This window comes from Caloenas nicobarica, chromosome 2 (genome assembly GCF_036013445.1).
Source record: "Caloenas nicobarica isolate bCalNic1 chromosome 2, bCalNic1.hap1, whole genome shotgun sequence".
NCBI lineage: Eukaryota > Metazoa > Chordata > Aves > Columbiformes > Columbidae > Caloenas > Caloenas nicobarica.
The window spans coordinates 9069160-9083495 of record NC_088246.1 but is presented as its reverse complement, the minus strand read 5'-3'; the positions used below and the strand labels follow the sequence as shown (position 1 = coordinate 9083495).

The 14336-nt window shown below is 36.0% G+C and overlaps 1 protein-coding gene across 1 annotated transcript in view; it reads left to right on the top strand.

The window, feature by feature from the left end:
- PAXIP1 (PAX interacting protein 1) overlaps nt 1-13860 on the top strand; it is a 37029-nt gene extending 23169 nt beyond the window's left edge. The window contains exons 9-21 of the mRNA XM_065628804.1: nt 975-1070; nt 1405-1542; nt 2855-2976; nt 3537-3721; nt 3857-3900; nt 6485-6552; nt 6925-7027; nt 8250-8418; nt 10108-10208; nt 11492-11626; nt 11707-11782; nt 12989-13053; nt 13489-13860. Of these exons, the coding sequence (XP_065484876.1) occupies nt 975-1070; nt 1405-1542; nt 2855-2976; nt 3537-3721; nt 3857-3900; nt 6485-6552; nt 6925-7027; nt 8250-8418; nt 10108-10208; nt 11492-11626; nt 11707-11782; nt 12989-13053; nt 13489-13500 (1314 nt within the window). The 3' untranslated portion in view covers nt 13501-13860. The remainder of the gene's footprint in view (nt 1-974; nt 1071-1404; nt 1543-2854; nt 2977-3536; nt 3722-3856; nt 3901-6484; nt 6553-6924; nt 7028-8249; nt 8419-10107; nt 10209-11491; nt 11627-11706; nt 11783-12988; nt 13054-13488) is intronic.
- The last annotated feature ends 476 nt before the right edge of the window (nt 13861-14336 follow it).

Below are 14336 nucleotides of genomic sequence, written 5' to 3'. Positions count from 1 at the left end.
GTAAGATTCTGCTGTATTTTTAAAAGAGCTATGATAACATAATGTCATAATAGCTAAATCCTAAAAGGAATGATTGGAAGTATTTCAGCACGGTTCACTTTTCTTTGGGCATCCTTTTGTGTAATGTTTGTATTACAACCTAAAAACCATTATTCAACTACAGCTGACCAGAAGAACTCATAAAAATACTTTAGATGTGCAGCCTAGTTGAATTAGGTCTTTAGTCAGAACACTGGCTAAATAAATCATAGCTTTAACTATTTCCTGACTATTTATGCTTTTAATCAGGCAGCTGTGGTGTAGCAAATGTAATATTGCATTGCTCTCTATCTTTAACTTGATCATATAATTATACTCTTTTTTGCATATATTTTTGGCATTTAGTAGCCTGTGAGGTATCCACCTGAGTGAATGAGATGGAGGAATAGAGTGTTTCTATTTTTTGCCAACTTCTATTTTTCAGAAAAATCTGATTGTATCCTTTCCTAAATGAGAGGACTTTGATGTTCTTCAGAAACTTCTGATGGATTTTATAGTTGAATTTTCCCTACAATTTTGCATAATCAAGTAAGCTGTTGACATTTTTAACAGCACTTGTGTTTATTGCTGAGATAGAATTGCATAGTTCATGAAAAAATTGTTTAATAGTTATACTGCAAAAATAAAAAACTGAGGAGGGTTATTTTTGTTTGTATATCTTTAATTGCTTTTCCTAATGGATTCTAAAAAAATTAGACTTTTTGTCAGTGACTTTGACAGTGAGAAGGTGCATATTTAATTTTGTTTTCTCCATTTTTATTTTTCAAAAATGTTTTTAAGCAAGATAACAAACCTTTGGGGGGGGTAACTCTTCAGTGAAATGGTGCTAATGGTGGCAGCATCCTAAAGAGTAGACTTTTAATTTCAGACTGTTACTTAGGGTAATTTTACAATTGTTACATATATTAGAAGTTTGGGGTTTGTTCTCTTAACAGATCATTCAAGCACATGGTGGGACGGTGGACCCAACCCTTACAAGCAGATGTACACATCTGCTTTGTGAAAGCCAAGTCAGTAACATGTATGCTCAGGTAAGTAAACTGGTGATGTCTATTCATGCATCCTTGCATTTTATTACTGGAAAGGGAGGGCTTTTCAATATGTACTTCATGCTCAGATTGTAAGTATAAAATTAAAGTTTTTCATAATGTGCTTTTTTAGGATTCATGGTTTATGGTAAAACAAACTTTCGTAATGCATGTAGTAGATTTATTCCAGAGAACACTGAGAAAGATGCAATGAGAAGAAGGATCCTGAAAAAGTAGATGAAACCAAACAATTACAATCAACGTTTTGTATTGTAGATAATGTGAAAAATAAATATGTATTTTGGTTTTCGAAAGCTGTTCATGCACATGTTCGTAGGCTTTAAGAGAAAGGAAGAGATGTATTACAGCACATTGGCTGAACTCGATCTTGAAGAAGAAGAAAATGGTCCCACCTCATCGAGCCCTTCATTTTCCAGTAGCATTTCCACCAGGAGGAAAGCCATGCTCCCAACATGTAAGAAGAAAAAGCTGACTTGTAAAGAGTGCTTGCTTCATTACATGAGCAGTATTAAAATACAGCTAGAAAGTGCTTACTCAAAGCAAAATACACATTTCTTTTGTTGCGGAAGAAAAGCTGCTGTTACTTTTCAGGTCCTGTGTTGATGTGGTGCATGCTATGGGGTGATTCAGTGTGTTGCAAGAGTTCAGAGTGCTGAGGAGTAACACCGCTGTTTGTGAATTATTCTCTTAGAAACCAAGGTGCAAAGATTGCCTGAAGTACACATAGCAAGGTGACAGGAGTCCAAGCTGTGCAGTTTATCACTAAGTGCACATCTAACAGTCCATAACCCAATAGTTCAAGGGTATTTTTTTGAGAGTTTTTCTGGGTCAATACCTAGCAAATATCAGAAAAGGAAGCTTGAACTGTTAGTCAGAGAACTTGAACTGTTAGTCAGGTCACAGTTCCAGTAACCTGTGCAATGAGGAGCGCTGGGGAAGCAGAATTTTGAGGGGTTGAAAGATAAACTTGCAAGTGAATGGGATACATCTTGAAACACACTGTGCAATATAAAGCAAGATGCCAAGGTATGTCTTGGCAGTGTAATTTCTTTGTGATGATGGCCTTGCTGATAACTTTTTCTAAAAGACAAAAAGAAATACGGGCTTGGGAAAATTAGAATATAACAACATACCTGTGAAAACAGTGGTTAGTAGTGATTTTAATGTGTAATGTAATAAATGGAGTTGACTATCCACAACAGAATTGCTCTTACCTCTTCCTGCATAAAAGGAGAGAATGGCAAAAATGAAAACTTGGCAAGACTAAAGGAAGAGATGGGATTACAGTTCACCACCTATAATCAGCTGGCACAGTTTATTTGGCTTCATGGCAGGGTAGAGCTGAGCGTTCAGGAGATTTTTGAAAGTAGAGTAGGGCAAGTATAAGTGTTTCTCTGTCTCCATGAGTATAAACAGCAGCAGAAGAAAGCAGTGAGATGTGTGAGAAGAAAACTAGCTGTGAGCTCTTTCATAGTAAAACTGTAGTCTTTGTAAATGAGAAAAAGCTGAATAGCAGAATGAAAATGATTCTTCCTGAGTAAGAAGTAGTGCTAGAAACCTGAACATTTTATGTATAAACAAATCACTTTTAAATTATACTTTGTTTCCTACAGGCCATGTTTTAATTGAGTGCCTATGTGGCATAGTTATAGTACTGTATATTTCATCGTAATATAAAAAAAAAACCCAGAAAAATATTTTCAACAGGAGTGTTTTTAAGTGCCATCTATATTCAGTTATTTGTAACGATCTCTTTCTATCTGTAGATAATCTCTGTGACGGGATTTGTTGACAGTGACAGAGACGACCTCAAACTAATGGCCTACCTGGCAGGTGCCAAATACACAGGCTACCTGTGCCGCAGCAATACTGTTCTCATCTGTAAAGAGTAAGTGCTTTATCTCTGCGGTACTCACGTTCTCAGTCACCTATTGCCAGTTAGCGCTTTTCTTAATGTCAGATGCTAGTTACATCTCATTATAAGAATGTTAATTTTAGTCAATTTTGTGATGCGATGGCAATAAACTTAGTCATGTTGTTTCTTGAACTGAAGTGCTGTTGCATGATAAATTTTGCCTTCTGAAGACAGGCAAAATAAAAGTAATTTCTAGTTTTACTGTTTTACAGTATTTTATAAGGCATGCTGACTGTTACATCATCTATAAGAAAAATATCTTTTTTTAAAAATTTTTTTTTAAATATTGTGGGAGGGAAAATTAAGTTAAATCCAAGTCTAACTTGTTTCCATTTGGGGCAGAAATTCTCCCTGCATTGCCTTGTTCTAGCGTGTAAAGCAAAAATATTTTTTCAGAGCATCTACTTTGTCACAGTTAAAATAGATAATAGGCCAACACAAAAATACTGGTATCTTAGGTTTATTATTAGCAATTGCTATTTTATCTATTTCATAAAAGTATGTATTTTTTTTCTTTATCTCTGAACAATAAGGCCCAGTGGCTTGAAGTATGAGAAAGCTAAAGAGTGGAGAATACCATGTGTAAATGCACAGTGGCTCTGTGACATACTGCTAGGAAATTTTGAAGCTCTACGGCAGATACAGCACAGTCGGTATACAGTTTTCAGCCTTCAAGATCCACTTTCTCCTAGTCAACATCTGGTTCTAAACCTTCTGGGTAAGAGTTTCAGTCCTAAAATCCTGTGTTCTGTAGCATTTATGTATGTACCTGTTTAATCAATAGAAGCATGTTCTTGTCTGTTGTAAGTAACTTTACAATGGATTTATTCTTGTTTTGTTCATCCTTTCCTAGATGCTTGGAGAGTCCCGTTAAAAGTGTCACCAGAACTTCTAATGGTATGTTGAATTATTGTATATTTACAACCACTTTTATAAGGTTACTCTTTAGTGTTTTTAATGTGTGAGCACATGTGTGTATATGGTGTGAGCAACATGCACAAGGGACTTAAATGGACCTACACTGAACCTCCTGACTGTGCTTCCTACTAGTGGTCTCTTTTATTTTATTTTGAGAAATCTGAGAAATAGTCTTTTGCAGAACTAAGAAACTGCAGTGTGATATACAAAATCAAGTTACTTTTGAGGCATGTTGGTCTAGTGCTTCGTTCTTCAATTTTTGCATCAGACCTTTAGAAAGCACTTAGTATTTTTTGAGTCAGTACCTAACACTGTCTGAAAATCAGGCCACATTAAGTCAGAGCACCCAAAATCAGTAAGAATTTTGTTAGAGTATTCACTAAATTTTAAATAGGATAGATAACGTAATTTAGGGTTGGAACTACTTTGTACCATTTCTTTGAAATATTTTAAGAAGTAGAACTATGAGCATGTATACCATATATTTGATAATTGAAAAAATATATCATGCTTTAAAAAGTATAGTTGGTAAGTCTGGAAATAACAGCAGTGTAAATGAACAACAGTAAGGAAACAAAGAGAGTGCCTTAAAAAAGATAAAAAACATTTAGTTTTTGTCATGTAGTGTTTTCTGTGAAACATGCAAAACACGAGACAGGTGTAACAGCTGGGGTGGAAACTGCAACTTCTGAGCTGTTTCCTTCTTCTGAATATGTAGAAAACTATTTCAGTTTTTGTATTTTAAATTCTCTACCCATTTCAGATTTGTGCTTGATAACTTTTCACAGTGTCTGTCTTGATGTAGGTATTAATAAATCACAATTTGAGCTAGTGATCTTTCAGTTAATTTGTACAACAGATGACTGCCAGATATTGTTTTATATTGCAAAAAAATTTTGCTCTGCCTCTTGTGTTCTGGATCACTTCTTATCTTAATTGTTTTTTATACTCTTCAGAAAAGAGGAGCTTAGTAACTGTCATAACCTAATTCGTACTAATACTTGAAATGGGGTCTGGGCACTATTTGTTGTTTTGATACCTTTCAGCTTTAGGAATAGCCACTACTATATCCCTGGCCGTAAGTTTGAAATGTTCTTCTACTTATAGACCCCTGTGGAATTGTTTTGTGTATCCATAGGAAGCTATTTATAGGAAATTTAAACATTTAAACATTTGTGTACTTCATATTCTCCTGAAGAAGCATGCTTTCTACTAGTGGCAAAATAAAAAATCCTTGAAGAGATTCAGTATGCACTATTAGTATGTAAAATAGCTTTTAACTAACTCAGGTTTGGGTTTGTTACCACCACCCTTTTTGTCCACACTGCAGTTGAGCTCATCTTAAAATTGAGCATGTGCCTTCTTTGCGTGGCTCAGTCAGACAAGGTGGCGGTCCATGTTTTGTCTTATGTAGCCTAATTTAGTACCTTCCTTTCTGTATTTAATATATGGGGACCCTTCTTGCTCATGTGAGGTGAGAATCGTGTAACTTAGATTGAAAGGGACTTCTGGAGGTAATCCTGTCCAGCTCCCCTCAGGATGTTCATCTATGAAGAATAGGATTTGGTAACAGAAAATGCTGGGCATGTGGAACTGTCAGACAAGGTACTTCAGTGCCGTCACAGCAGGCATTTCTATTTGTCTTGGGATTTAAAGTATGGGGTCCTCTTTTGAGGACGACTGTCTGTCAGATGGTGTTGATGCCATCTACCTTTTGCATTTTCATAGTTCAAATGTCTATCAAAAAGTGAGCGAGGACACTTTTCTTTCCAGCTGCTTTTACAGTGATTGTCTAGAATAAAAATGCATGTCCCTGAGCAGGGAACAAACCCCTGTGGCATGTTCCTCCCAACGGACCATCTTTACAATGAGGCTGGAATAATGCTGCCTATCTTTCTGGTCATGTGCCTCTAGCATTCCTCGTTAAATCTCAGGTGTAGATTTGAAGGTTGAAAAGGAAGAGATGTCACACGCTCCTGCAAGTGAGAGCTGTGGTTTCAAGTTACATAGGCCAAGGAGAACCTAAAAGCCACATTTCTTTGCTCCTGGACAGATGCTCTAGTGGCTGATCTCCACTGGTGAGGCGGGAGTGTCCATCCAGTGAGTACCAGAGCATCACTGGAGCTTCTTTTTATGTAGTTAGGGAACCTGAGTGTAAAAAACGCAGGTGCCAGTATTTTCTGTTGATATTTAAGCATCTGGAAGAATATTGTAGTCTTCATACAAATGGACAGGTTTTTCAGTCTCTTATTGGTTATTTGGGATTTCCATTGGTTATCAGCTTTATTTAAAGGAAAAAAAGTCCTGCAATATTTTATTTGGTGTTCACATAAATGATTACATAACTTTACAGAGAAGCTTTGGTTAATGCTCAGCTTTGCTCTTAAGCCAGTTGTCTAAGCAGTAGATCCACCAGTATGCATCCTTTAGCATGTCTTTTTCATTTTTGTTTAATTTTTCTTACTATAGTCTTACAATATCCATGTGTAGTTGTTGTCTTTCAGAATAAAAGTTGGTTTCCCTGCTCAATTCAGATGTAAACATGTAGGTGATCTAATTTCAGGGTGTGAGGTTGCCTTTGAAACCAAAGCAAAATGAATCCAGTCTTCAGCCATCTTCCAAAAGAGCAAGGTAAGACCAGCAAGCAATACGTACCGGTAGTTCTTAATTTACTTTTCTACAGAAAAAGTTCCATCCTCTGCCCTGTGAATTGAAATAACTAGTAATGTTTTTTGCATGTTGCCAGCTACTCAACTGGCAGGAATAAAAGAATAACTAGAGAGCGAAGTAGTAAGAGAATTGGGAGAGAAAAGAAACAGGAGAACGTGTCCTGTTCTCAGCACAGAAATTTTTTCTTGAAAAGATTGATCCTGCCTAATTCTCATTCACCTGAGTACTTCCCATTGGTAAAACTTGCAAGAGTGTACTTGTCTGGTTTTAAAATAATAATAACACAACTTTGGGCCCAGAATTCACATTCTGCTGTATTTATGTATTTTGCAGGATTGAAGACCTACCACCACCTACTAAAAAACTCACCCCAGAATTGACACCAATGGTGCTCTTCACAGGATTTGAACCTATGCAAGTTCAACAGTACATTAAGGTGACTTTCGTGCTTATCTCTTGTGAACTACATTGAAACGTCTGATAGTGTTTTCTTGATGTTGAATTTTTGCTATCTAAGACTAGTGGATAAAACGCCATTCTTACTGGGGCTGAGGTTAGAGTGTAGATTTATGTGAAATGAGTTTTATTTGGTAACTGTGCTGCTTTAGTTAACTACCTGCTTTCGTGCTACTTGCTTGTTCTTTCCATATGAATATTTAAAAAGCAAGAAGGCCCTTTCCGCATTTGTTTTCAAATTGGCAAATTTCACGACCAAATTAAGGTGAGAAAAGTAGTGATGGTTGTACTGATAAGGCCCAAGATTCTTCTCTTGTAATTGCTGTCTGTGATGCCAAATGCTTCAAAGAAAGCTGATGACAAAGCTTATGGCAGGTGCGAGATAATAAGTTTACACTGAAACATGTTGGTGGGTTTTCTATTTGTTCATACAAAATGCTTGTCAAAGAAAATCAGAAATCCACGGCACTTAGACACTAAAGCTGTCCAAATATTTTTTTAATTCTTTAAATTTTTATGAGAGGTAGCATTCTTTATTTGTACCTAACACCTATGGTAATTTGATATGCCTCAGCAGTTGATTAGTTGCATTACTAATCCCTTCAGATAATGATTTCTATTTTAACTGACAAGATAGTAACTGTGATGAGTTAGTTTGGGCTTGGTAGCTTAAACCAAGGAAAAAAGGATAGTTGCTCAGTATCATGAAAAATACATGTGGAACTAGTGCATTTAAAGAACACATGTTTTTCATTAGATGCTTGTATTTCTGAAGAAAAGACTAGCAAAATTAAGTTTACTGTAGCTGCAGTGTATATTGTATCTTCTGTAGAAAAGAGCAAAATTATTAAGTTTTCTGCTTACTTAAATGTAATAGCATGTTTCACTTAAAAAAGATGTTAGTTTATATCTTAGTTATTTCCTTGCTTTAAAAAACCCCACAAACCAAAAAACTGCAGAAGTGGAATGTAGCTTTCAGTCTTGCCAGATGAGATGTATGTCTGGAAATACCTGGATTTTCAATAGCTGTAAATTCTGTCAGAATTAATCAGCCTTAGGAATGGCTGTAATACAGAAATCTTCTATGTTTACTGTTTCATTAGGAGCTTGGTTTTATTCGATGCTGATGTTATGGTTCTTCATTTTTTTCCCTCCAATTTTTAAAGGACTGTTCCATTCTGATTTGTGTTTTATACTTTCAGAAACTGTATATCCTTGGAGGTGAAGTGGCAGAATCTGCCCAGAAATGCACCCATCTCATTGCCAGTAAAGTGACCCGAACTGTCAAGTTCCTGACAGCAATTTCTGTAGTCAAGCACATAGTAACTCCAGAGTGGTTAGAAGAATGTTTCAAATGCCAGAAGTTTGTTGGTAAGTTAAACTAACATCAACTTCTATAGTAAACATAAGTTTTATTGATGTAAGTATGCAAAGATGGCACACTTATTTAAATACACTTCATTTTGACTTCTGACTTTAATGTCTGTTGCCAGTTTTCTAACGAGTTCATTTTTGAAAGCAGAGATTTTAAGTCTAAAGCAAATCTGACAAGCATAGTTCAGGACTTATATTTAAACAATTACACTGGCAGCTCGTTTGTATTTCACTTGAGGTGGGAAGTTACGTGGTGTCGTTAAATAAAGCTGTCATAAGAAGAAATTATGGGGTTTATTTTGTTAAGTTCTCTTTCAACAGAACATTTTGTTTCATTTACTTTTCATCTGATTTAATACAGTTTCTTTGCATTAAGTGAAAATTAAATACTTTAAAAGTTTGCTTTAGGGTGATTAAAGGATTGGATGTAGTTAAGCATTGTATTTCCTTCTCGTATATACATTTGCAGATTTTTACCTACGATTACATTACTTCTTAAGCCCCAAATGCTTTAGGTTTCAATAGTTTTTCTGAAATATAAATTGTAAAGCACTAAGCCACTGTTGGAAATACATACAAAATGCATTTAAGTAATCATAGTTAATTAGACTAGTACCGTAACTGGATTGGAAGATATCAAGGTTGTGTTTCCACTGCTTTTCTGTTAACAACTGAAAATACCAAAATTGATGGGTTTGGTCTGTTTGACAAGGATGTTGGATCTGAAGAATATCTTCTTAAAGGCTGATTATTTGGTTTATAATTGGTTTATATAATTTATTTGTAAGGAGCAAATATATAACGTTGCTGCCTAACCATCACACAGACTTAAATCTATGGAGAATTAACCAATAAAACAATAAACATTTTTATAAATCTGCAGAAGGCAACTTGCTTGGTTCAGCATCAGTGAACTGAGAAATCAATCCGTTCAAAAGCTATTAGAAGATAAAGAAAGTCTGGGGATTTAGAAGGATGACTGTTTTGATCTAGTACTTGAAGTACTTTACTTGTCTACTGAAATTTTGTTAATTTGTAGCAAATGGGCTGCCTTCACTTTTGTATGTAGAACTATGATGGAAAATATGGCAATTGTTTGGAAAAATTGTCCTACTGATTGTCTTATGGAAGAATATTAACACCATCTCTTGCAGGTTGTCAAAATTTATTCTCCATATAAATTTTTTTTGTTCTTTAAATTCAGATATTTTAAATCTGATTTAAAAATATGTTTTACATGAAAATGAAGAATCAGCTGAATAACAGGCCAAGGGAAACAGATGGGAAAGTTGCTCTGTTAAGGCTGTGTGAGAAGTCAGAGACAGTTTCTGGACTCCCATAGGTTGTCACAGTGATTTGAACTTAATCATTCTGCTCATTTTTTGTACAGAATCAAAAAATACAAGTTTGAAAGTTCCTCCAATAAGTTAGAAAAAGGGACTTTATACAAGAGTGGTTGTTGCTAGATACACGAGTGTAAAATGCACACACAGTTTTATTCTCCAAGTAATTTTGGGTCATCCTTATAAGAACTCTAATAAAAGGGGGTATTATAATCGTGTTAAAATTAGCAGGTGTTTACCATTTAGCATCACCTGCCATCAGCTTTTTCTGATCAGATTACATCCTGGGTTATGTGGATGTTTTTGTGTTTTGTGTGTTACATTGTTGGTCTTTCTTTTCCAGATGAGCAGAACTTTGTGCTCAGAGATGCTGAAGCTGAGGTGCTTTTCTGCTTTAGTTTGGAGGAGTCTCTGAAGAGAGCACAAGTAGCTCCACTGTTCAAGGTATGCAGTTTAAAATGGCATTTCGATACTTGGAACTTTTCAACCTAATTTTTTTCAGCATTGAGACCACAGGTTTTATAGCCAAGGGCAATAAAACAGGCTAGCAGATAAAGTGAAGCATTTGTTATAAATTTTATTTTTTACTTTATGCCTATTATTGCCTGAGCATCTTTGGGATGGATCTAAGCCCTCTGAGTGACTGGATCCTGCAGATGTGAACAAAACATGCTCATTATATGCTCAGTATAGCAAACAGTATTTGTTCCTTTACAAAATTTAGAATGTTGCTCTGTTACTTGTCAAAAGCCACTTATGGAAGGGACTTCCTGACTCTCTCTCTCTCTCTCTTCCTCTCTCTCTCTCTCTCCCTCTCTCTCTCTCTTTCTTTTTCCTTCTCTCACCAGCCTGGTAGTCAACCCACTTGCCCATAAAAATGAGAGTCTGAGACTGAGTTTGCACTTCAGCCTCGGGGAGTTCTAGTCTGATTCTCCTTGAAGGCTGCACTTACCACCAGGCTGTTTGCCAGATGGTTTTCATGCCTCCAGTTAAAATTATGTTACAGTGCAGAGAGGTATCTGAAGATCCAAATTGCTAGAGATTCTTTAGCCTAACTGAATTTGAGACTCTCTATTGAGGCTAAGCACCAAAAAGGGTATTTTTACAACTTGTGATGAATAAGTATGTATGTCTTTTAAGTCTAAATACTACATTTCAGTCAGTTTTGCAGTCTAAATAGCAAGGGGTTTTTTTCATTCCTAGCTGGTAGACAAATCTACATTGTGATCTGACCACCTGTATCAGTCTCAGTCAAGTAGTAGGGTAATTTTTGTCAGGAAGTAATAAATTGGCTATGAATTAAAAGCTGAAAGTTCTTTTGCGACACTTGAGATGTCCCTGTGCTTGAAGAAGCAAAGAGCACTCGTTTTTTTACACGTCCTTTTTTTTTTTTTTTTTGGAATCGTAGTTTAGCCAGTGGTCACTTGAAGGTTTTGTGGTTATTTTACAGGTGTTGAAATAGGCACACCTAACATGTTCAAATTGATCAAAATTTATAAAATTTATCAAAATTGTGGGGTTTCCCCTCCGGAGAAACATCAGTGATAATTGAGGACAACTCATCAGCTGATGAGTTTGTTGCCATCAGCTGCAATACCTAATACCGGCTTACAAAGCCCCGTGATTGTGTAAGAGAAGAGTCACATGATAATAAAACCTAATGCGTTGCAGAAATCAGTTAACAAAATTATGTTATTTACTTATTCTTTCTTTTCTTTTTTTTTTAGGGAAAATATTTTTACATTACACCTGGAATTTGTCCCAGTCTTTCCACCATGAAAGCTATTGTGGAATGCGCCGGAGGAAAAGTATTATCTAAGCAACCTTCTTTTCGAAAACTCATGGAGCATAAGCAGAACAAAGTGTGTAGTGTTGCTTTCTAAAATTTACTGTTAATACCTTACTGTGTTATTCTGAGCTTATGATTTTTTTTTTTGTTTAGAGTTTGCCGGAGATAATCTTGATTTCCTGTGAAAATGACCTTCATTTATGTCGAGAATATTTCGCGAGAGGCATAGGTATGTATAAGCTGTCAATGTAATTCTGATTTTTTTTTTTTTTTATTATTATAGTTTTACCAGTACAGACATCTTTTGAAGCTTTCTGATAATAACAGAGGAATACATGGTCTGTCGTGCAAACCATGGAGAAATCTGAGCCGGCTGTTTTCTAGGTATTTCTAATAGAGATATTTTATAGCCAGCTCATCATAAATCTCTGGAAGGGCAGGCTGGAACTTGGGGCTTTCCTGCCTGAGGCAGGATTACTGTCTCAGTATTCATCTAGTTAGCTAAAGATTTGGCGGTTTAACTTCGCTATTTGTATTTTGGTGTAGAACCCCCAGATATGCAGTATTTATTTGTCGTGGTTTAACCTGAGGTAGCAATACAACCATGGTCACCGCTCACTCACCCCCTCCTCCAACTCCCCCCAACAGGGGAGAGAATTAAAAGGGAAGGGAGAAACTTAGATTGAGATAAACAGTTTCATAACAAAATACTAATACACTATTAGTAAATATATATATGACATAGAAATAAAAGATAGTCAAGGCAATTCCTCATGAACACTCTGAGCAGCCTGTCCCAGGAAACAGCCCCTGATCCCGAAGAGAGAAGAAAGAGGAAAAAGGCAGAAAGGCTCAGAGGCCTCTGCAAAAATGCAAAAGGCTGAACTAGAACTCCCAATCCAAACTTCCCTGGCTGCGCCCCAGAGCAAGCAAGAGTGAAAGAGAGAGCCAGAGAGATCGGAAGAGCCAAACTGTAAGGCCCCGACTCCTTGAATACGCAGCATGATGCTAATGGGGTGGAATGCTCTCATTGATCAGTCTGGCTGTCAGTCAAGCTCTGTCCCATCCATGTCCCCCTTCGTCGATGCCTCACACCTGTGGGCCGAGCACTCAGGATGTCCTTGGCTCTCAGACCAGAGCAATTAAAAACATTCACTCTGTGCTGGGGTGTTATTTCTTGTTCTCAAACTGAGTCCAAATAATGACTGTGCTAGCTATGAAAAAGAAGGGTTTCTAACTGCATGAAGAAAATTAACCCATTTTCAGTCAAACCAGCACATTATTAATAGTAGGGCACTGGTACTGGTGGGGCAGTACTCCCTTGCACCTTTGTGTGAAGAGCAGAAAGGTACAGAACAGCCCCTCCTGCACTTGCAGAATGAGGAAAAATGTCTTTGTAGCGTGTAAACTGTATTCATGTTTTTTATATTTCTAGATGTCCACAATGCTGAGTTTGTCCTGACTGGAGTACTTACTCAAACACTGGATTATGAATCATATCCTTTTTGTGCAAAGGCTGTCTGCTGCTTAGGGAATTGTGATTTACCAAAAGTTTTTCTTAATTAGGAACTAATTATTTATATTTTTAGGATGTTTAATATTTACTCAATAGGATGGTAATTTAATACCCAGAAACTTAAGTTCAAAGTGGAATTTTTCATAGGAAATACTTCAGTGGAGGTGGGAGGTAGGATTGTTAGAAAGTAATAGAATATCAAGTAACAGGAAGAAAAAAACTTGTCACTAAGGGAAATACTTGTCATGAGTTACTTGCAGATGAAGAAAATAGCTTTTGACTGAAGAAAATTACAAACCCTGTTTGATAAATGCAGTGGAGGGACCAATAAGGGTTCTATGTCTTTATGCATGCTTTCAATATAAGTTCTATTTTACAGGCATTTCTTGAAGTTGTTCCTTCTTAACAAACATACATATAAATTTACTTGATGGATAGTAAAATGCCTTACTGCTTCGGAGTCCTTGGAGCATTAAATCTAGCTGTTCAGCCATTGTACAAAGCAACTAAAACTTCCTGTGGATGCTGTTTTCCAGCTGTTTTCCTGGGGATGATGAGCAGTTTAAAGCAGGAAAGCAAAAATAAACTGCATCTTTTTTAGGATGTGTAATTTTATTATGCTGAAACATAATTTACTATGTTTTGTATTATACTACCGTTTTAAAAGAGCCCACTTTAGGTATCATGATTAGCCCGTTTTTAGACATTTTAACATAAATGATGGTACTTCAGCCAAAAGTGTAATTTGGATGTAAAAATAAAAGGGCTTGCTATCTATTAAATTATGGATGTTGAAGATGAAAATGTTTTGTACTTTATTTTTATTTCTTATACTCTATTTTCTTTTATATTGATATTTTGCCCATATTTTAAATAAATGTACTTTTAAATGTTTTACTCTATATTTTAGTGGTGGTTCATTTTTTTGAATACTGTGCAACAGTGGCACTCTGGTAAGAGTAAATTACTCAAATCTTTTTGCAAGCAATGTAAAATTATTTTAAGCTTATTTTACCAGGTATGATTTAATATGAGATCCCAGTGCTTTAAAGGGAAATCGTTGCAAATGTGTATGTGTTTTTACTGAAACGAAGCAGCTTGAAGGAAGGAGAAATAATAACCTTGCATATTACGCTGTTGTGATAACTTTTGTTTGTATAGTGAGTTTTACTAAATAAATATTAAAAACAGTCTCATAAGTCCATATTCAGTTGTATTTCTTAATACACACACAGTTCTAATAGTCTGACTTTACCATTTTTGTCAG